Raw genomic sequence first — 22,210 nt, 5'->3', positions numbered from 1 at the left:
TGAAAATCACTCAAACAGTAAATATACTATTTATTGTGAGTCAAAGTTTCATCTACTTTGGAGAGCTTCATCAGTGCTAAAAAAAAACTAAAATGATGTATCTTTTTTGTTTTGTTTTTATTCATGTAGCTATTTTATTTTATTTTTATCGTTGTTGTTGATACCAACGATCTTTCATCATGAATTATTATTTTCAGTTTCCAAAAATCCTTGGTCAATGTTACTATCTGTTTATTTTGATTCGAATTATATAAACTATATTTCTGGATTTTTTTTTTTTTAATTCAGTTTAATAGTTCATTTAAATATTTTGAGACGAAAAAACAAACAATTATAGTGAATTTCGAGATAACTCCCTTTTTGTAAATTTTACATACATCTTTAAAATTTTAGTTATATATACATAAATAAAATTCAAAGTACTTTATACATTGGGGATGAGAAAGAGTTAACATTCTATGAAATGAAGGCAGCGTCATTCCCTTGATAATTTACGTTTTGTTCATTGAAAATTAACCTGCGATTCTAGTCTTGAATTTCATCCCTAATGTTGAAATTAAATGCCTGATTTTTATTATTGTTTGAAATTATCCAATTATAAGCATTTATAGTAAAATATACAAAAACTCAGCTAATTGTGCCTGGCTACATTGATTGGTATTGATATTTGAACAGCAATTGAAATAATGCATTCAATTAAAATGTGAACTTTCATAAATAACCGGTCTTTAGTCATCACATGCGATTGATCATCAATAATTTAGCTTTACGCCACACCATCAAACGTTCTAATTTTCGTTCTTGGAATTGTTATATAATTTTTGCCTAGTTACTCCACGTCCTGAACGGCGTCCCAACGACGACCGCGATACAACAATCTTATCTGACGAGGTTCAAATACTTGGATACAGTCGGCAAACAGAGATTGTGCAATGGATTTCCTGGCGAGTCGTCAATCAAACTGATTCAGTCATCGACCACTGCTACAGAAGGAAGGATGATCTTCTGGTCCTGCTTTAGGAAGAACAGGTGCGCATATTGAAGAGTATTTGGGTGTCCATCGAAGTCTTAAATCGCTGTTAGCTCAGAATTGTGAAAATTGTGCCATAAAGTTTTTTTACGTGATGTTGTTTATAAAATGTAAGTAACCGGGTATATTCAATGGCTTGTTCTATTCACCATTTTGATTTTTTTTTAAGATCATATATGATATATGTGCCAGAGGTCTATGGTTCGGCTATTTTGAGGGGTTATGATTTTTCTGATTTTTTTGAGGTATAACAATTCCACATAATGCATAATCTCGCACCATTTTATGGTATTATTTACTACGAAATTTTAAACACCTTATTAGTTACTATTTTGGGAAATTCTAAAACTTGTAAATTAATTTAATTACAGCTTCGGAATATTTTTTTAAAATTTTTAAGTCATATTTTTTTTATTTTGTTTATATTATTTTATAGTTTTTTTTATTGTTAAAGTTTCCAATTTCAGACCAGTTCCGAATTCGAAACGGTTAAAGCAATAGATAATGAGACAAAAATGTATAACACAGATGGATAAAACAAATTACTTATTTTAAATTTGTGAAGAAATACCTGAATAAAATTATTTCCAAAAAAATAATATATTTCGATTTAATAGATTCTCAACAATGTTAGTTCATTATGTGGTTTATGGGTATTGATACATTTTCACTTCACGAGTAAAAAAAAGAAAGGAGTCTGCGAAATACATTGGTCATATAGCTTCCTCACGTTTTCTTTCTTTTCTTTTTTTCCAGATAATCAAAGCAATAGTCTCCACTCAACCTCACAAAAACTCTTTTACTCAACACTATACTTTAACAGATTTTGTATAGTTAGAGAAAGTAAGAGGTCACAAAACCCTAATAGAGATAAAAGACGGTATAAATTGTAGAAATTACAAGGTTTTAAAGATTTCGGTGTGAACATCAATACCCAAATATTGATTAATATTAATACTCGTCTTGCGGAACGTAAATTGAGCTCGGCGTCTTAAATCCCAAAAATGAACCGTTTTTGAGATAGGACAAGAATTAGGTACGGGTTAAACCTCATCCTAAGGTAAGCTTCCGCAGCGCTAAGGTTGCCATGGTATCCTTACGGCTTAACCGATTTTTATTTTTGATGCCGCAATTTTTTATAGATAGCGTCAATGTTTAATGCAAGTAGAGCTTAAGATTCTGAAAATAATTATATCAAATAATTTATGTTTTTGTATTACAATATTTTGAGCTTTTAACTTAACCAATTCTCAGGTTTTATTGTTAAAATTACACAGTGATATTTTAAGAATGTTTAGAAAAATTTCGGCTAAAATAACTAAATTTTATCTAATTTTAGTCTCAAAACAAAATTAATTTGTTTAAAAGTCCGACGTTTCGGCCAATTCGGCCATTGGCAATTGTTGTAATAAATCATAATAGAGAAGGTTGACTGTGATAAAAAGTTTTAAGTTTTAATCTATTATAATGAATAGACAAATTAGGGTAATTCGTGAACTGAAATTAATGACCTGGGCAGAATAGCCTGCATAAAGTTGTTTTTTAAATGATGTGGTTCTAGAATTGTCTTAAGTTTGTCCTTGAGGATGGCCAAATTGGCCGAAACGTCGGACTTATAAAGAAATGAAAATTGCTTTGAGATTAAAATTGGATAAAATGTATTTATTTCAACAATAATAAATGCATATATATTATCCGTTTCTAAATATCTAACGCTTTTTGAGCGAACAGCTCAACAGATACCCAATTTTTATTTCTTAAATTATTCAGGCCCTGTGGTTCCCACCGAAAATTCGTAGCCCGCTTAAACACATGTTCATTTACGGCCCTGCTACGAACTTTCAACGGGTACAATTCAGGGTTAATATAGCTTCAGGGATAGCTGAATCTAATGCGAGAGTTCTCGCCAGGGTAAACTTGTTTATCATAATTTTCAAAAATACAAAAATAAAAGTAATAAACTGAAAGAGTGTTTGAACTGTGATTCCTTTTAAGCAATTTCCATTATGTATTTCCTATATCTATATATTTGCTTTTTTGATTCTGAATTATTTGTTTAGCTTATTAAAAAAATAAAATACAACAAAATTAAATTTAAAAACATTTTCTGTATTTCTGGAGAGTATAAAATATTTATAAAACGTAATATTTATTTTTGAACTCAAAAAAGAGGTTCAAACCAGAAAATCACGGTGAAATGGTGTTAGTTACTCAACCCTATTTGTTAAGTGCGATCAATTTAATCTTTGGATGCGTCTCAGCGATCGAGCCTCTTAGGACGATAAGGAAATAAACCAAGGTCCAAGCCTTATGGTGAAGAAATTACAGAGTACTAGATTTTTAAGTGTTTTCTGTCGGTTTTTTTTGCCCTACTGTGTGGATTAGGAACTCTTAGAGACAATCTTAGAGTCTTGTGTACTAATATTATTTTTAAGTTCGTACTTAAATAGATTATTGTGTTGTGTTCTCTATACTGCCTGCGCCGATAACTTTAAATTAAAAAAAATGTATTATTCATTTAAAAAATAAGGATAAATATTTTGATCAGTTAAGGGTTACGAAATTTTTTTTAAAAAATCTAAAAAAACAAACTAGTTATTAGGTCCTACATTTATATTAGATTCTACACTTCTCCCCGATGCGTAATTAAATAATCCCTGCCCATAATTGGATGTATAGTTAATTCGATAATCCAAAAAAAAATAAATAGAAAATGTTTCACAGATAGATCACTTGATAAATTCATTTTTATGGACTACTTTTGTATTTTGGTAGTTTTAACAAATAAGCGGGAAGGTTATTTCAAAAACTTTTTTAATTTTCTGATAGTTCTTGAAAAAAGATTGTTTTGTATTTTCTTTTTACTGATTTCATTTATAATGTTGCATATTTAATTAGGGAGGTTCGGGAAATGAGAAAATAAATTGTATAAACAAGATTTTGTTTAAATAGAAAAAGAGTTTAATTCATAATTACTAATTTTTTGTATTGACTAACATGCTAAATTATAGGCAATCATACATTTCCATATACATTTCCTTACCATTCAAATGACGATTCAAGTAAAATATTTGACAATCCGATTAATGGATTGTGGTACTGAGTGCAGGTCCAAACATTATTTTCACTCTTATCGTTGTTTGAGAAATCCAGTTAAATGTTATGCAAAAGCTTATTCATCTCTTATCTGATAGTTGTGACTTACAGGACTGAGCTAGAACCCTAGGGGTAAAATTGGCAATATTAGGAATAAGATTATTTTTTTCTTTCTTTCTGTACCTGAATAAAATTTTTTCTTTCTTTTTAAACACATAATTATTAATATATATGTATATATAGTTGACCGTAAAAATTTAAATATAAGAAGATGGTCAGGGTTGCGGTAAAAAAAAAAAACTGAGAATATTACAACAATAAGGTAATTTAAGCTAGGATAAATATTATGTAAAAATAAAGTGATAAGAAATTACATATAAATAAAAGGAAGGAAGACATAAAACAGTATTAATTTAAAAAATTTTACTCTTACCATTGTTACTTATTTTTTATTCTTGTCATTGTTTATTCAAGTTTATTTTATATTGATACTATTTTATGTCTTCCTTCCTTTTATATATATGTAATTTCTTATCAATTTATTTTTACATAACATTTATCCTAGCTTAAATTACCTTATTGTATCTTATTGTTGTTATATTCTCAGTTTTTTTTATCTTTTTAGCCCTGATCAAGCTCTGGAAAGTGGGGCAAAACGTTGGACATTAAAATAGTTATAAACTATTTGTTCTTTTTTGACCGCAACCCTGACCATTTTTTTATATTTATAATTATTAATAATTATTAATAATTTCACAATAAAAAGGCAATCGGATTCACGCACAGATAGATAGAAAAAAATCATAGTTATATTAGCGTTTTCCTTAGTAACCCTTTTCTTCTCACCCACTCATAAATAGTCCAGGTTTTTTAATAATTAATCTTTACTATATGATTAAAAAAAGATCCTAATGAAAAATTAATTTAATATTTTTTTTATTGGCTAAATAACTTGTAAATTCTCTAGTTGTACTGTTTTCCATGTATGTATCTTTATCTAGCATAACGTAACGTAATCTGTCCTCACAATTGTGGCTGTAATGGCATGCTAAGGCCATAATATACTGCTTAAAATGAATAGCGCATATTATTTAATTTAATCTTAGACTTGATTAATATTAATTTTCAGAAAATTTAGCTTTATTATCATTTGTGATATCATTTTTTTCTTCTTTCCAATTTCTTCTTTGGATGTTTAGAATCTAATACTTAAAAAAAAAATGTTTAAATGTAGCTAATGTATGGAAAGAGCGCTTTAAAATCACACCTTAATACAATAATTACTCGAAAAACTTGTTTTATTATTATTATTTTATGTTCACTTATGAAAGATTTTATGTTGGATCTACACGTCTGCCACATACCGCAAATCCAAGACTTGTACATCAAAGGAAGCTACAAGCGTCGGTATCCATCTCCTTGTTTTGTTTTATTGAATTTTTTCGACTATTAGATTCGATTTACTCTATTCATTACAAAAAGGAACAAATAAAGATTAGTGCCACAATTAGTACCACATAATCTGTTTTCATCGGAAACGTTTTAATTTAATCACCTAAGTATACAATATCTGAATAAATAAAATAAACTGCTAAAGCTAATTAACATGATTTATTTACACCGAATCGATAGAATTTTAAAATATACAATCATCAGAAAGAATTAATTATTAAATCTAAAGGTTGGAAAAATTCTTTAATTAATTAAAACACGGAGAGAACAAATATTCATCTGTTATCATTTCTAAAACAATGCAAACTGAAATCAAACATGTGGGTACAGCACATTGATTTGTGGCCAAGAGCCGATACTCGACGGGTCGACCGCGAGTTCAGGCGAACTGGTACCAGCCAATCCAATTAACCCATCTATACGCTTGCGGATGTGCAAATTGGTCATTATTTGCCAAACGTGTAGAGATATCTTTAGACTTTTAAAATTATAAAAAAAAAAAAAACATTTTCGCTATCTTTTGTTTATTTTATCACTGTTATATTGCTATCTGATTTAATTTGCTTCATTCAGATTCATATTTACATAAATTCCGTAGGATGGCCCCTGCATTCCAATGAATCCTGCAGGATATAGATTGAGCCACCGTTACCTAGTTTTTATAATTATTAAAAATTTTATTCACGTTTTTGGTTTTAGATTCTGCCCTACCCTGAAAGGCACGAAAAGTATGTTGTGAATGAAGAAAGTTTTATATATTTTTTTCTAATTGGTTCCAAAATATATCTTGCGATAATTTATTTGTGAGTTAAGTATTTTTCTTGAATTTATTATTACTATCATTTTCAAGGATTTATTCAGATAAAACCATCAAGACTTTATTTATGACTGGACCTTGAATGTTTAGACGATTAACTTCTTACATTAGTTAACTGTTAGGCCACTAAAAAGTTTTTTCATGAGGATGAACTTGGATTTCGCATTAATTTAAATTTTTCATACCTCTTGCTAAATCTAGTCAATCATGAATTATTTCCTACGTTACCTACTTAAAATAAAATCATTATTTCTTTGTTTCTAATTTATTGTTAAAACAATGATAAAAACATTTAGTGCTCAAAAACGAAAAAAAAAAATCAATAAATTGATAATTATAATTTACAGTATTATAAATGAAAGCTCGAGAACGGATTGAGAAATGAAGCTGAGGTTGTTAGTACTGGACAACAATTTTGGTGAACTAAACCTCCCTTAAGAGCTAACAATTCCTCCTAAAACATCCCGCATAGGATTAGTTTTTAATGCATGATATAAATTATAATTATTGACCTAAGCATTATGTAATTCTAAATGAAAACATTTCCTGATTTACTACATTAATGAATACACTTATATCTCGGTTTATCTGCTATGTTTCTATCACATGTTCAAACATTTAACTCATTATTTGTCTAGGAAGTGAAAATGGGTGGAAGAATAATTATCAATGGTTCTCTTTAGATTTTTACGATTTATTCACATGTGCTAAGATAAAAATACTCTTATCCATAATTTTATGGCATACTATGTAGTAGTTTTGTACATAAAAACGTAGCATATAATTCAGTAATATTTAAAAAAAAAAATTAATCGGCACTTAACACCTTTTGATTGTTGTTAAATATTACTCATAATAAATTTTTCTAAATGTATTTAATCGAAAAGATTATCTAGGAAATCAATTACATAGAAGAAGTACTTTTAGATAGTAAGGCCAGACCATAAAAAGTGTCTGATCAAAGAAACCGTGCACACCGAAAGTACTCTCATTCCTTATGATTCGCAAAAAATTATCTCATTTTCTGTGCGAAAATAATTCAATTTTAATCTAAACTATACACCAGGTACCATGGTAAATGTCTTCGAAAAAATAGTTATTGAACGATTTCAGCTGAAAGCTATCGGAAGCTCATTTTATAACAGAAAAACATAAACCATTTACTCATTTCAAGGAAATTCCGATATTTCGGAAACTATTAGATCTTCAGATGCCTATTAGCATTAAAATTGAAGTTCGTTAAATGTATTTTATAATAATTATACCATAAAGTAGTCTATGATAATTAACTTTGTAGGAGTGGTTTTCATGGTATTTACCAAAACAAAATTTTTTGTAATCGGAAAAAAAAAAATTCAGTCACTGCATCTTAGGAAGTAGAGAGACGTAAAGAGATTTATTAGCACACAGATAGAAGCTCGTTAAATGTACCACAAATTAGTGTATAACGAATATCATTGTATTAGAGAAGTTCCTATATTTGACAAAGTAAATGAACAAAATGTAGATTTCTCGTTATTTGGTAAAAAACTGTCTTAGAAATTATTAAATCTACAGACCATCACCAAAACTAAATTCAGGTAAATACATCATAAATTAGTTCATTATTATGTTCGTATGAGTAGCAATTTTCATACTTATTGGGAAAATATCTTTTTTTGTTGTTTCTAAAAAAATGTTGTTTTTTGAAAGCTGGTATCTGGGGATCGATTGAACGTAACAGCTTTATTATTAGGGCTTGTATTTTAGAAAATATACTCTACTATAAAAGAGGTGCTAATAAGTTATAACTAGTTTTAGATATATGGGTCGCTTAGTGAAAAGTGAAGAAAAAGTGCAGTTTTTTATTGAATAAAATGAACTTCTGAAAAGGTAGGGGAGAAGGACCTCTTTGAGGGAATTTACTGAACCATGCTATATTGTCTACGTAAAAATTTAATTATTTTTAACAAAAAAAAACAAATAAGATTTTTTTTTTGCAAATTATGATTAGTTCATTGGCCAAAAAAATTAATTCCAACAGATTTATTTCCTGTCTATGGTGAGAATATATTCGACCTACACAGTTACAACCTTTGTTCAAATCTTACATATGTTTTAGCCGCTGCTCTCGATCTAAAAGTACACGATACACAGCCTTCGAGAGCCTACACTCAGAGACTCGTATTTTATCAAAACCGCTATGGAGTTACCAACAGGATAACGGTTCCTTTGAGTCAAATATTTAATTTGATTGCCAGGAATACTTGATATTAGACCACAGCTTATTTTCAATATTACGCGATGAGATTATACAATGCCTGCTGACCACATCTTGACTAGGATAAAATTTATAGGTCCAACCACAATTGTTGAGCTATCTAGTAGCCAGTGTCCTGATATAGGAGGCGGTGGGCAGTGCCAACAACTCGATATTTATAGTACACCTTCCCTTCCTCTACTGCAATTCTGAAGACAGTTCGCGAACTCGTCGGCATTCCCAACGGTTCACGGTATTGCACCTTCCACCTCGCTTTGAATAGTTAGACGTATTTGGGCTGAGCATAGTTCTAAAAGTTCCTACTAAGTACAGATTTTTATAGGCTATGATTTATCTTACGATCAATGGAACATAAATAGAATCAAGGAAATATGTCTAAATAAAATCTAAAAGAATTTTGATCCGAGAGGAAATATTTTCTAAGATCAGACCGACCAAAGATAGGGTATAAACAGATTCAATTTATCGTCAGTATATACTGACATCCTAATTAGATGTGATCCATTTCATAGAAAATAGATATGAACATAATTTTAAAAATTAGTATCACTCACGCTTAAAACGAAAACACATTTCTGGCGGTACTAAAAAGGTTGCTAAGCTGCTGATATGATAATAAGTTTTGGGCAAAATGTGAGAATAAATTTCGATTTTTAGTTTAAGACTATAATGGATACGTACTGTAATGGAAAATTTAATGCCAATTAATTTCTGACACCATAAACATTTTGCTAGAATACACCGCTTAGGAGTTAAAGTAGAAAAATTAATCAGTATATAAATAAATAAATAAATTAGCTAATTAATGAAAGTTTTAGAACCACCATCTATCCGTTTTCGAATTAAGTGTAATAGAAGCTAATTTTTAAAATAATTTGCAGAGGTACCATATCCTAAACTGCTCAAGTTCAGAGGATCCAACATTAAATTTTTTGATGTCACAGAGGAACGGACCCCCACGATACTTTTTTTAAAAATAAAAAATATTGTAAAGAGATCAAAATTAACTTCATTGTACTAATGAATTTTCTTAGAAGAAAATAAAGATTATTTTTTATAAAAAGGAAAAAGTTCTTATTGATATTTTATACCATAATTACCATTACTAAAATTATTGCACAACAAATTTTATTTATAATTTATATGATCATAAATTTTGAATTCCAATTAACATTATCGAGTACGCTCATTGTTTACTTTTTATCAGTAGATGATTGTCGTATACACGAGTGTGAAACAGAATAATCGAAACGGACCTCTACTCTGTCAGTTTTAACTTTTGGCACTTGACGGAATTTCAACGGACAGAAAACATTCGGTTAGCCCGTGTTGACATCAAGCCAACTAACTACAAGGCATCTAGACAAGAAAATAATAAAGGATAATGTAAAGAGAGAAAAAATCGTTCGAAAAGATCAAAGAAGTTCGAATTTTTGGACACTATTCAAGATCGTATCCTTATGGCGTTTATTGAATTACACGCTAATCTTAGGGATAACTTTATCTAAAAGTGAATAAGTAAATTTAGATTTTAATCTATTAGATCCAGGTATCTATGTAGGCTCTCTGGAAAATGCAAATAAATAAAATATATATTGGTCCATAAAGAATTCGTTGGTAGTTCAGCATTACTAATTAAAAAGGAAAATTGAAGAAAAATAACCATTTAATTAGAGCTAGGTAAAAAATAGTTATGAATAAATTGTCATGGATTCATTTTGGGATATTTAAAAGTTTATGTAGATGAAGTTCTGTAAATTTTTTATCAAGGAATGATATAGGGATGGTTCTTATGTTAAAACTTGTATTTTACGATCGTATGTAAATCATTTGAAGTTAGTGCACTCAGTAATTAATTGAATAGATATTTTTTTAATAAAAATTAATTTTAATGATAAAAAAATTACTTTCATCACTTTTAATTTTAATGGATCATATCACTAAGCCACTAATGTCTTCAGCTATAATATACAATGTATTTAATAAATGCATGAAACAAATATACAACAAAGTATACAGATTCACATATATTGTATACTGATTTGATGACACTTGTTTCATATTAAAATTAACATGGTCGATAAAAGTTCTGTAAAATATAGTGTCTTTCTATAAAATTTGTTTATATGTTGAAAATTTGCTTTTTGTTTCAGCGACCACGAATACGAACCCATACAGGCACCAGCTCAGCGCGCGGCGAGCCAGCCTGACGTCAGGAGCACCCACGTCGAAGAGAACATCCATAGAACTGAAAGGCTAACCTACCGCCCGGAAGAACCTTCCAAGCGCGATGAGGAAGAACGATATGAAGTAGTAAAGCCGAAACCCATAGCTCAGCCAGAGGAGGTCATCACCATCCTTCAGACAGAAGGCGGCTATGAAGCAATTGAACAGCCGAAGAAGCATCCGAGGCGGTTCTTCAGGATACCCAACGAGGACGCGGTCATCATACCGCTCCATGGTTCCTCAGACGAAGAGATAAACCCAGATAGGTATAGGAACCCAGCTCTGATGGTGAGTGAAGACGAACCGGATACGCCCGTACGGACGAAAATGCCGGTAATACAAGTCCATTCTCCGGAGTCGACTTCTGCTGAACAGGCACCACAGTCGGAGACCTTTCAAGATAGAATAAAGTCCCAAGCCGACAAGTTCAGAAGTAAGCTGAAGGGTATATCAAAACCAAAAATCACGATGCCACAAAGACCAAAGATTAAGTTACCAGAAAGACCAAACATCAAAATGCCTGAAATGCCGAAATTCAAGTTACCAGAAAGACCAAAATTCAATCTTCCAGAGAGACCAAAGTTTAATTTTCCCGACAGACCAAAGTTTCATCTTCCTGAACGGCCGAAATTCCACATGCCAGAAAAACCAAAGTTCCTAACTGAAAGACCCAAGTTCAAATTTGGATCAGAAAAGAAACCTAAACCTGCCAAAGGTAAAAAACCAAACCCCAGTAGTCTACGTAGACCTTTAAGAGATGTGGTCACAATCAGTTCACAATCGACACCAGGATCAACGCAAAATATTTTCGACACTTTTAAATTTCGCACGTATCCAAGATTTTTCAAAAAAAAGAAAAAAGAACAATTGGAACAGAAAATGAGCAGTTTCGATACAGAGAGTTCTCCTTCTACGCCTCCACAACCACGAGTTAAGGCACCGCATCAAGACACGGAGTGGGTAACGGCCTACTCAGGTTTGCAATACGCCGATGAAGAAGAGGACGAAGATGTCGGTCCAAGGGGCGAACGGATTCCAATTCCTGAGTTTGCCACCATGGAAAAATTTTCGAAAACTTCCCATGATGACTATTTAGAAGAAAGTGCCAACATTGAAGCCAGTGTTGCAAAAGCTGAAAGTATGAACAGTGTTGTTTCAGAAAAAGGTAGTTCTGGCAGTTCATCGATGAGGAGAAGAGCTGGGGTCATTGAAGAAATAGACTCTGACGAATTTTTTGTAAGGCAAAAAGGTTTAAGCCGAGAGGATGTCGACGTGAGCAGGTACCTGTCGTTGGAAATAAGGGATGCCTTCAGGCAGCCGAAGAATGCTTTGGCCAGCCTCGACAACGACTTATACGACGAGGACGAACCAGAGATAAAATTTTCTGAAATTCCAAGAGCTCCTCAGAGAAAAAAATCAATTAAGTCTACAGGATCTGATCGAGAAAAGGAATTTCACACATTCCCTAAGCGGCCTTCCCGGCGAAAAGAGAGTGACCCAGAAAAACCTCCCAGAAGATTTAGGTCTAGATCTGGAGGTAGGTTCAGGAATCGACAGTCGTCAATGCCAAGCTTGGAACGAGATCTGGAGGTGGAAGGAACACCCGAACCACCGCAGAGGAGAAAAAGTACAAAGAGCTTGAACAGGGAAGAAGCCATGGAGAAGGAGGAAGACATCGTGCAAACTCGAGTAAGTAGTTTTTTCTTGTGTTCTTGTAAAAAATTCGATTTTAACATTTTTTATTTCATAAACCAGTGATTTCATTGGGCTATCTCTAACCTTCAACAATTAGCAATTACTCCAAGTTATATGATTTCAGATCCTGTATTTCAAATGTTTAATAACTTTACAACTGTTATAATAATTGTAGTATTTTTACAAGTCTTTAAATTGTGGACCATAGAAATTTAAATAAGATTTACTATGTGGTACCGGCTATAATTAGAAGTTGGGGCTCATATCCGAAATAGATAATGCAAATAAACTAAATATTATACAATGAATTTTATATTAAACAAATGTTTAATTTTGTTTTGTTAGTGCATGTACTTTCAGTTGTAGAATTCAAAATAACAATTAGCTTTCATTTTAGTTTTTTTTGTTTTATATCTTTAATCTGTACAAAAAAGTAGTCTGAAAATCTTAGGTTTAAAAGCAGACACTGATTCAAAGCTGGGACTAATAAATTTTCATACATTTAATTCAAATATTGCATTTCATCTGCTAGCTCCTGAAGAAAAGACAGATCTTTAACTTCCAAGCAACAATAATTATATGATTCATTGAATATTTAAAACACACACTTTTAGAAAATTTAAATTTTATTTCAGAGACATTTTCATAATTAATTTTGTTATTTTTCAGGAAACAGCAGTTTAGGATTGAGAAAAAATTACTAAAAATATTCCCTCATTGTAAATTAATCATTTTGGGCAAGACACTGCCTTAACACCACTAATTAAAACAAAACTAAAGATCTCTAGAAACTTACAACAGAAAATATTCCTTGGTCCTGATGAAAATATGTTCTATGTTGCTATAAAATAAAATAAAATGAAAATAAATTTTATTCTGGAACAAAAAATTGAAAAAGAGATTATAAAAATTTTAAAAAATAAATAAATAAATTACTCACACACATATATATTCTTTAAATTCTTCTTATGTGAAGGATTGACAGCTGAAGAGGTTAAGTAAAGAGTGATGTTTCAAGAATATTTTCAGGTATCAGAACAAAAAGTTAGGTAGAGGTCTTTATCAAAAGAACTGGGTAAGTGATCTTCAAAAGAAGCTGTTGGGAGTGTAAAGAGTACTCCTAAAAAATCAGTTAATGCGTGGACTTTAAAAGTTAGTAGATTGAGTGAGATATTCCATCATATAGTTATCACTCAAAATTCTGAAAAAAAAACTTATTTGTATAATCAAAGTACCCATGTCAAACGTTTAAATATAAAGTGAAGAAAAATCAAATAGGACTAAACAAAATTTTGCAGTTTGGATCTTTCAATATGAAAAGAGTTGAGGACAAGAAAAGAGAACCTTGAAGTGAAACAACAGATTTCTTCTACACAGCCAAGCTTGCCACAGCAGTTGATAAGCTATATAAAAAAATATTTAAAAAACAATTAGTGTTAACTGGTTAAAAAGAAAATAAATAAAAAAATAAGTCAAGTATTTTGGAATTTACCAACCAAAGTTGTCCCTTGAGCAATTTCCTCACATTGTATTTCTCTTGCACTGTATTGAACTTATCTCATTGTCAAAATCATTTTAGTCTTGAATAAATTGAAAATGTTGAATATTTACACATATGATTTTGTTAGTTCCAGAGTACTAATAATTAATATTAGTATCTGGAGATACTCAAATGATTTTCCTAACCACTTAAGCTGGTAACACAAACACAGGGTACAATAATTGCTTGCTGTATCTATACAAATATTGATTTAATATATTTAACTTTTATTTTTTTTTTTAGTGTATATTAGTGAACATTTTAATCATTCTTCAAATGACAATCTGGAATGTTATGGGAGATATATAGATTCCAAATTATTAGAAAAATCAATGAGCCAAAAGTAATGTGTTACACTGGGAAATATAATATGCTATATCTGTGCTAATATTTGTCCAATTTAAACAATTTTGTTGACCCGATTAAGATACTCTCTAAACCAAGATAGTAAGGAAAGTAAAAACATTAGTTCAAAGCCATTTCTTTGCTAAAACATCCAATGTCAATTTTTTTTTTCATTTTTTAGTATATTGTATTACCTTTCAAATAAGCATACATTGGTTACCATCAAATTTATTATTTCTGAATGATGTGCAAATTTAGTTTCCTATTATATCTTTTTTTCCTGCTTTTACTTTAAGATTTATGTTAGATATAAAAAGTTAAATGGCTTTAATACTTTAAGAAACTGCCATCAAAATGGTAAGAGCAATTTTACACAAATCTTCTGAAAAATATGTTTTTCAGCTATTGCACTGAGCATGCCCTAATTGATACACATCCTATCAGGGATCAAAATCCTACAAAAAAAAGCAAAACAATAAAATCCATTCAAGAGATAATCATGAGACAGACAGGAAACATTGCTTTTTTTGACTCAGGGGTCTCTAAACCAGAAAAGACACTAATTTTGAGCCAATTAAAATACACTCCTAACCAAGATTTTAAAGAGAATAAAAGATGGGAATAAAATTCACATGATAACTTCAATTAGTTATATATTTTTTTAAAATTTATTTTGCAATAATCAATTTGATTTAAGAAAAAATCATTTATTTTGAATTTATTTAATAAACTCATATGAACAACTGGAGTGATTGTAATTGATTTCTTTTTACAGGAATATATATTTTTTCTAGACTTCAGGTTTTCTATTTCCTAGAAAGCTCCAAAATACCCTAATCCCATTCCAAAACTTTTTAAAGCAATTAATTATTCTCCTGTTATAAATATAAGCTCCAGAAGTACAGAAGGATTAATAAAAACAATTGCCTTTAGAAATTTTTTTATAGTTGTGAGCGGAATACTCATGGCTACACTTCTGTCAAGTAAAAGCATAAAGTAATGATAATGCAATATATTTATACAATAAATAAAGATTTAAAAATAAATTAAGCTCTTAAATACCATGATAGAAATTTGGAAATACCAATCACAGTTCTATTCATTCATACCTTTCCTAGTTTCTATTTGTAGGGAATATATTTAAATTTCTCAATTGACAAGTGTATTTCAATAGAAATCAATACACTTAATACTAAAAACAATATCAATAATTCTTTCACATGGTATTATAATAACTATTATAGAAAATAGGTTGATCTAAGTTGTTTGCTGACAAATACAATGAAACGAAAAAACATACATGTTGTGTTAAATAAATCAAAAATTTGTATCCTTTTTATTTTTTTTATTTATTTATTTTTTACCAGTCCAACGTTTCGGCCATTTTAGCCATCCTCAAGGACATCTAAATATTTAACAGCTTATATTATATATTCATTTTTAACACTTATACATGATGTGTTCAATCATAAAACTTGGTACCTTTTCATAGTAAATTTTTTATAAATTTAAATTTTTGGCATTACTGGCTTTTTTAAGTCTGACTTCATAAATTGGTGAAAGAACTTTAGGAAATTTTTTTTCTTAAGAAGATAAAGTTGATACTAAATTATGGTAAGTGATTCCTGGTTGAGCATAAAACACTATAATAAACCAACATTTTAAAATGTTTTATTTCTTCAGCTGCTCATATTTATTATTTAAATTTCTATAACTATGGTATTAAAATTAAATTTATTTTTGAACAATATGTCTTGTTTGTGGAATTTTATATATATAACTGCTTTACTTAAATAGCGGCACATCTGACAAAAAAAACTTTTGGTTTTATTTTGAAGTGGACAAGATCCAAAAATATTATCATAGACAGGAAGTACTTTCTTTACTGTGGTCATCACAATCTATTGAATATCTATTGATTAAATAAATTACATACACAAAATAAAGTCCCAACACTCTGCATTAATAACTTCAAATGTCCAATATTTCAGCCAATATGGCCATCATTAAGGACAATCTTAAACTATAAAATTACAACACAACTATTTCACAACCTCACATCAAGTATTAAAAATTTGCAGACTATTATGCGCAGGTATAACATATTATAGTTAAAATTAACCTTTTTTTTGCCACTTTTCCATTTAAAATTAAAAACATTTGATTGCAAATTATCTTAACACTAACTGAAATTATAGTTTAAGATAGTCCTTGATGATGCCAGGCTGCCCAAATCATTGGACATTTGAGGTTATTAATAAAGTGTCAGGAGAAGAATAGAGTGTTGGGACTTCAAGGATACATTCTATTTTAATTGAATAATAAAACCAGTCTTGAACTAGATATCACAATTTTTTTTTATTTGTAAGATTTGCTACTGTCTGAGCAAAACAGCAGTATCATCTATTTTTTATTATTAAATTCACCAAAGTTTAATAAAACTGAATGAAAAAAAAATCTTAGCCCAATACGCAATAATTATTTAAAAAAAACAGTAATTCAAATTTTATAAAAAAAATTCAATCAGTTTATAAAACAAATAAATAAGCTGTAAGTTGAAGTATATCTAAATAATGTTAGGTGACATACATCGTCCAACTGATTTTCAGTCTGAAGACATCTATAGATTCCACACAAATAAATTTACTTCAAATTTGATTGTGCTCATGGAGGAAATATTTCTAACTATAATCCACAAAATAAGTGAAAATTGAGACAATATTTTACTTTTTAGGGTAAGGACCAATGTTTGAAGAGCTGAGATTCTTGGAAATTATTGATTGCACATGTAAAGTAATTATGAAAAATAAGGTTTCAAATTTTATCAAATTTAAAAACAAATCTACAGACTGTTTAGCCAAGAATTCAGTTTTTGAGTTATCAAGTAATAATTTAAAAAGTGTACTAGTTGGATTTAAGCAAACTTTTAACAGACAAATTAAGGTTTCAGTTATCATCTGATTGAAGGATATAAACAAAAAAAAAAAAAAATTTGTTGACCTATGTAATTGAAGACATGGGATAAAGGAGTTATGTTTCATGCCATTTTTCAATTTAAGACGCTTTTTAAATATTGCTCAATTTAACTATCTTAAAGTTTCCTCTTCCCGTTTTAAGCTAATATTTCAAAAGTCATATAGTATCGTCTCTCCTTGGGGGTCTTGGTGGGGCGGGTCCGGCTTGGAAGGATTGCCTTTTTTTAATGCTATGATCTACTCTTGTGAGATTGTGACATGTCGTATATCGACCAACTTACTCGCTATAATTGTCTGTTTAAAAGTCAGATAAGTGAGGCTACCATGGAGTGCGGTAGTGAAGGTATATCAGTATATTGAGTATATCAGTACTTGCCTATTATAAAGGCTTCAGTTATTCATAGACAATTTAACAAACGGTTTAAGTATATATGCAATAATATTCTATCTATTGTCAAATTTAATGAAGAAAAATAAATTATTTTTTATTTTGATGTTTAAAATCCCATGAATTTATATTCTTTTATCAAATAAATATTTAGTGATTTTCTTTTTTCTACTTTCCAAATATTTCTTTAATTTAATATTATTTACACTTCAGGGTACTTCTACAAATTTGAAAAACAATGCAACAATAATATAATAATAAAACCTATGTAACAATTATTAGTTTAAAAAATACATAAATTACTCTATTATAGGTATAATATCATGTCTCCCTAACATAAGATTCTGAAAAAAATTGAATCCAATCTTTATTCCTAACTAATTTAGAATGGAAAACTCAGTTTTTAATTTCTGCAAAAATGCAGTTTTAGAAATTAAACAAGATGCTTTGTGGAAAGGTATATTTGATATATCTTCAAATCAACAAATCTCTGTTTTTCCAAACATTTTGCACAAAACTTTCATCAACTCTTTCTTATCTTCAGCTTCCTAAAATTTTAATTTTGTTTTTGAGATTGGACTACTGTGTTTTCAATTAAGTTGTTAGTCAGTTATTTCATAAGACTAAGTGAACAGTGTTCCACAACGAAGTTCTTTAGTTTAGAGGTACAGAGAATATAAATTGTGTCATAACGGTTTGTAATCAAAAAAACTCTAGTTTAGGTTTTTTATTTATAAAATGACCCTCGAAGGTACTATCTAAGTATGACTTGAGTTACTTAATTAGTTTTTAAAGTAATAATCAGATAATGTGAAATAAAAGAAGTAGCTAAATGATAAATAAATAAAAAAATTATTATTTTTTTGTATAGTGGAATACATTGATATTTAATCTTCCAATATAAAGTTGATTTATTTATAATACAATATTTTTTACAGTATAGGCCTAGCTAGACATTATTCCTTCTTTGTTTCAGGTAACTGCACGGAACTTAAGTTCAGAACTACCCCCTGTGGCACCACTTAGAAAATCTCGTTCAAGAGGAACTTCACTTGCAGATGATGATAGAACATCGAGAGGAGCTGACTCCGCGATTCTCCCAGATGATGATGATGTGGAAGAAAATCTGGCTCGGGAGATAGATAGAGTTCAAATAAATGTAGTTGATGAAATTAAAGTAGAAGAACCATTAGATGAAGATATTGATGAGGAAGATATTCATTACAGAGCAGAACCAATGAGAATGGAAGAAACAACACTGAACGTACCTGATACACAAACAGAGCTTCCTGGCTATGCTGTAGTGACAAAAGACAAAAAGAAACCTCCAAGACCACCACTTCCACCTAGAGCCCACCATTTTGATTTTCACAGCCAAATAGACAACATTAAATCTACTGGAAAAAATATATTTTTCACTTACCCAAGAAGAGCTATCAAATCATTACATAAAACACCAGTTCGTCCAACAAGAAATTATAGTACACTAGGCCCATTAAGGCCTCCTCGAAGGAATAGGGTGTTCAGGCAACCTGTTTACATGAAAGGAGATGCTACAATACAGCAAGAGGACATAATTGAAAAGGAAAGAGACCTACAGAGTGGTGAAGTTGTTATGAGAATGAAAGGAAGGCCTCTACCACCACCTCCCCGCCCTCCAAGGAGGACAAAAGATTATGACATCCTGGCAGAAGTTGAGAAGAATGATAGCATTCCAACTGAAACAGAAACAATTGTTGGTGCAGTAGAGACAGAAGTAAATAAAGAAGGCTATGATGGTAAAGAGAGATTAAGCTATCTGAAATCAAAGAAAGATGAGTTTTTCAATTCATTATCAAGAATCAAACCATTAAGAAAGCAAAAGAAACCTGAGGAATCTAAAGAAGAGCTTATTCAAACTGGACCTGAAAATGTTATAACTACAAGTCAACAAACTTCATTTGATATTGCAGAAGTTTCTGTTTCAATTCAAACAGATCCTCTTCCAAAAGATGTGATAGTTATTGATCAAGAAATTGAAGAAACACAGGAAATATTAATAGTGGAGGATACACCAATAAAGGTTGAATATGAGGAAAAGAAATCAGAAATAGAAAAATTGACACCTGTTGCTGATGAAAGTTCAGAAACCAATATCCAATTAAAAGAAAGTGTAACTGACCTACAAGAAACAAATATTTTCCAACATGCTCTAGAAAGAGTGGAAGCTGCACGAGGTGTACTTCAAGAAGCTAGGGAAAGAGTGATACCAGGAAGTTTATCACTGAGAACAGAAGAAAAGAAAACAGCACCTGAAGTCAAAGAAAGCAGTGTGAGGGTCATACAGAAAGAAGCTCTATCAACTTCTTCTAGAAGTGAGGATTTAGAGAAAGAAGGGACCCCACCTCCACTTCCAACAAGGCCTTTGTATACAAAGCCTGTTCCTGTATCCTTTCCTGACAAGCTTCACCTTTCTGAGCTAGAAGTGGAGCGTCTCAATGTTTCAGAGCTTCAGGCAAGCAAAATAAAAGTGTCGGAAATAGAAACAGCTTCTTTAGATGTCACTGACATCAATGCCAGGTCAGGGAATCTTAACCTAAGTACCGTTGAACTTCCTCCAGACTTCATATCAAACATAGTAGCACAAGTTATGTCTCAAACTCAGCAACAACAAGCTTCTTCACAGAAGTCAAGGGAAAGCACTCCACTAAGACAATCCAGAACAGTCCTCACACCACCTCCTTCAATAGTAGTACAGGCTACTTCTGAACCAGTTAAGCTCCCAGAACCATCAATCGCAGCAACAGATGTGAGAGAACACATACCTCAACCAAGAACAACAAGAAGTAAAGGAAGGAGATCACCCACGAGGGTCATAGATGACTCTGAGGATGAACTAGCATCAACAATGCCTATGAGGAGAAAAGAGCAGGAAAAGAAAGATGATGGCAAGGTCATTCCAAAACTAGAAATTTCCAAATCAGAGGCCTCAACAGATATACATAAATATGATGACCCATCTGTTCCGACATTAGTTGATGCAAGTTCATTGCAATTGATGCGCCAGCTGTTTTCTATTTGGCAAGATTATATTGCCCGTAGAGCTAGCAGTTTTGTTGAAGGGGTCAATTCTTTGTTTCCAGAAGGAGAGAAGAGGAGGGATGCCCAGATAGCAGCAGTCATTCTACTTATCCTGATAACAGGCCTTGTCCTCATTGGATATGGTTTTGATAACTCAGTACATCATCATCACTGGGATTATTTACCTCCACGTTAGTAAAGGTGGAATCTGTACATACAATCTATTTGAAATTTATTTTGCAAATATTTTGTTTCGTTTTTGGGAAACAGTTTATGTATGAAAGCTTGTGAATATAAAATTTTGTAAATAAAATATTTAATTACGTTATTTCATTCTTTGATTACCTTAACTTAATAGTTTTCATGAATTCATTTTATCCAGTATAAGATTATAGAAATACTCAGACAATAATGAATAAAAAAAAGTTAGCTATAAATTTCTTCATGAATAAACTAGAGTTTAATTTTTATGGATTCCTTGCCACATTTAATCAATTTTTATACTGATAGAACAAAAAAAAAAACAAAAAAAAAAGTTCAACATCATAATTAGAGATGGAATCCATCATGGCTCTCCTAAATTTATTTTTTGTCCATACTTTAATCCAAACCTTTTCAAAATTAATGAACGCACTCAATGTATTTGATCGATTACTTTCCAATAAAATGAACTTAAATGATGTTGTTTAATGGTGAAAACCATTTCATATCATTTCCATATAATAAAAAAGAAAAGTGATCAGGTTTCCAATCAGAAAATATAACTAGAAAATTAACTGCTGGAAATCTCAGATAAACTATATGCAGATAAGTTGTCTAAGTAAATAATTACAATCTAATTTTACTTGGATTAAGAGTTTTAAAATTATTTGTAAATAATGTAATGATATTAACAGTACGCATATGATAAATATGATTCTACATAAAACAAGATTAAAAGAAGTTGATATAAAAAGTCATGCGAAAGAACTGTAGCAAAAATATAAATACATTCAATGGTTCATTCCAAAAATGCAATATTTAATATAAATATGAAATTTAATTTTATATTTAATAATTTCATTTCAAATGGATAATATATATCTCGAATAACTAACAAGTACACATTTTGTGTTGAGCAGCATGCCAAAAGGAATGGACAATATGTTTACTAATTAGCCCATGGGAAATCTGCCAGCATTATTTTTAGATAAAAGTCAGATGAGAAATAAGACATTAACCTTTGTTCCATTTCCTCAATCTAATATTGTTTGTTGAATAATTAACAGTTTACATATTCTTTTTTAACAATTTGTCAGGTGGCCGAACATTTATAGGCGAATAGAC

At 30.5% G+C, this 22,210-nt stretch overlaps 1 protein-coding gene across 2 annotated transcripts in view; it reads left to right on the top strand.

The window, feature by feature from the left end:
- Window positions 1-21,212, top strand: part of LOC106686756 (titin) — a 104,293-nt gene extending 83,081 nt beyond the window's left edge. For both annotated transcript variants that reach the window (XM_014430246.3, XM_014430247.2), the window contains exons 3-4: window positions 10,809-12,570; window positions 18,801-21,212. In XM_014430246.3, the coding sequence (XP_014285732.1) occupies window positions 10,809-12,570; window positions 18,801-21,080 (4,042 nt within the window). In that variant the 3' untranslated portion in view covers window positions 21,081-21,212. The remainder of the gene's footprint in view (window positions 1-10,808; window positions 12,571-18,800) is intronic.
- The last annotated feature ends 998 nt before the right edge of the window (window positions 21,213-22,210 follow it).

Source organism: Halyomorpha halys, unplaced genomic scaffold (assembly GCF_000696795.3).
Source record: "Halyomorpha halys isolate HHAL.00 unplaced genomic scaffold, Hhal_1.1 Scaffold868.1, whole genome shotgun sequence".
Classification (NCBI taxonomy): Eukaryota; Metazoa; Arthropoda; class Insecta; order Hemiptera; family Pentatomidae; genus Halyomorpha; species Halyomorpha halys.
This window is presented reverse-complemented; position numbering and strand designations above follow the sequence as displayed.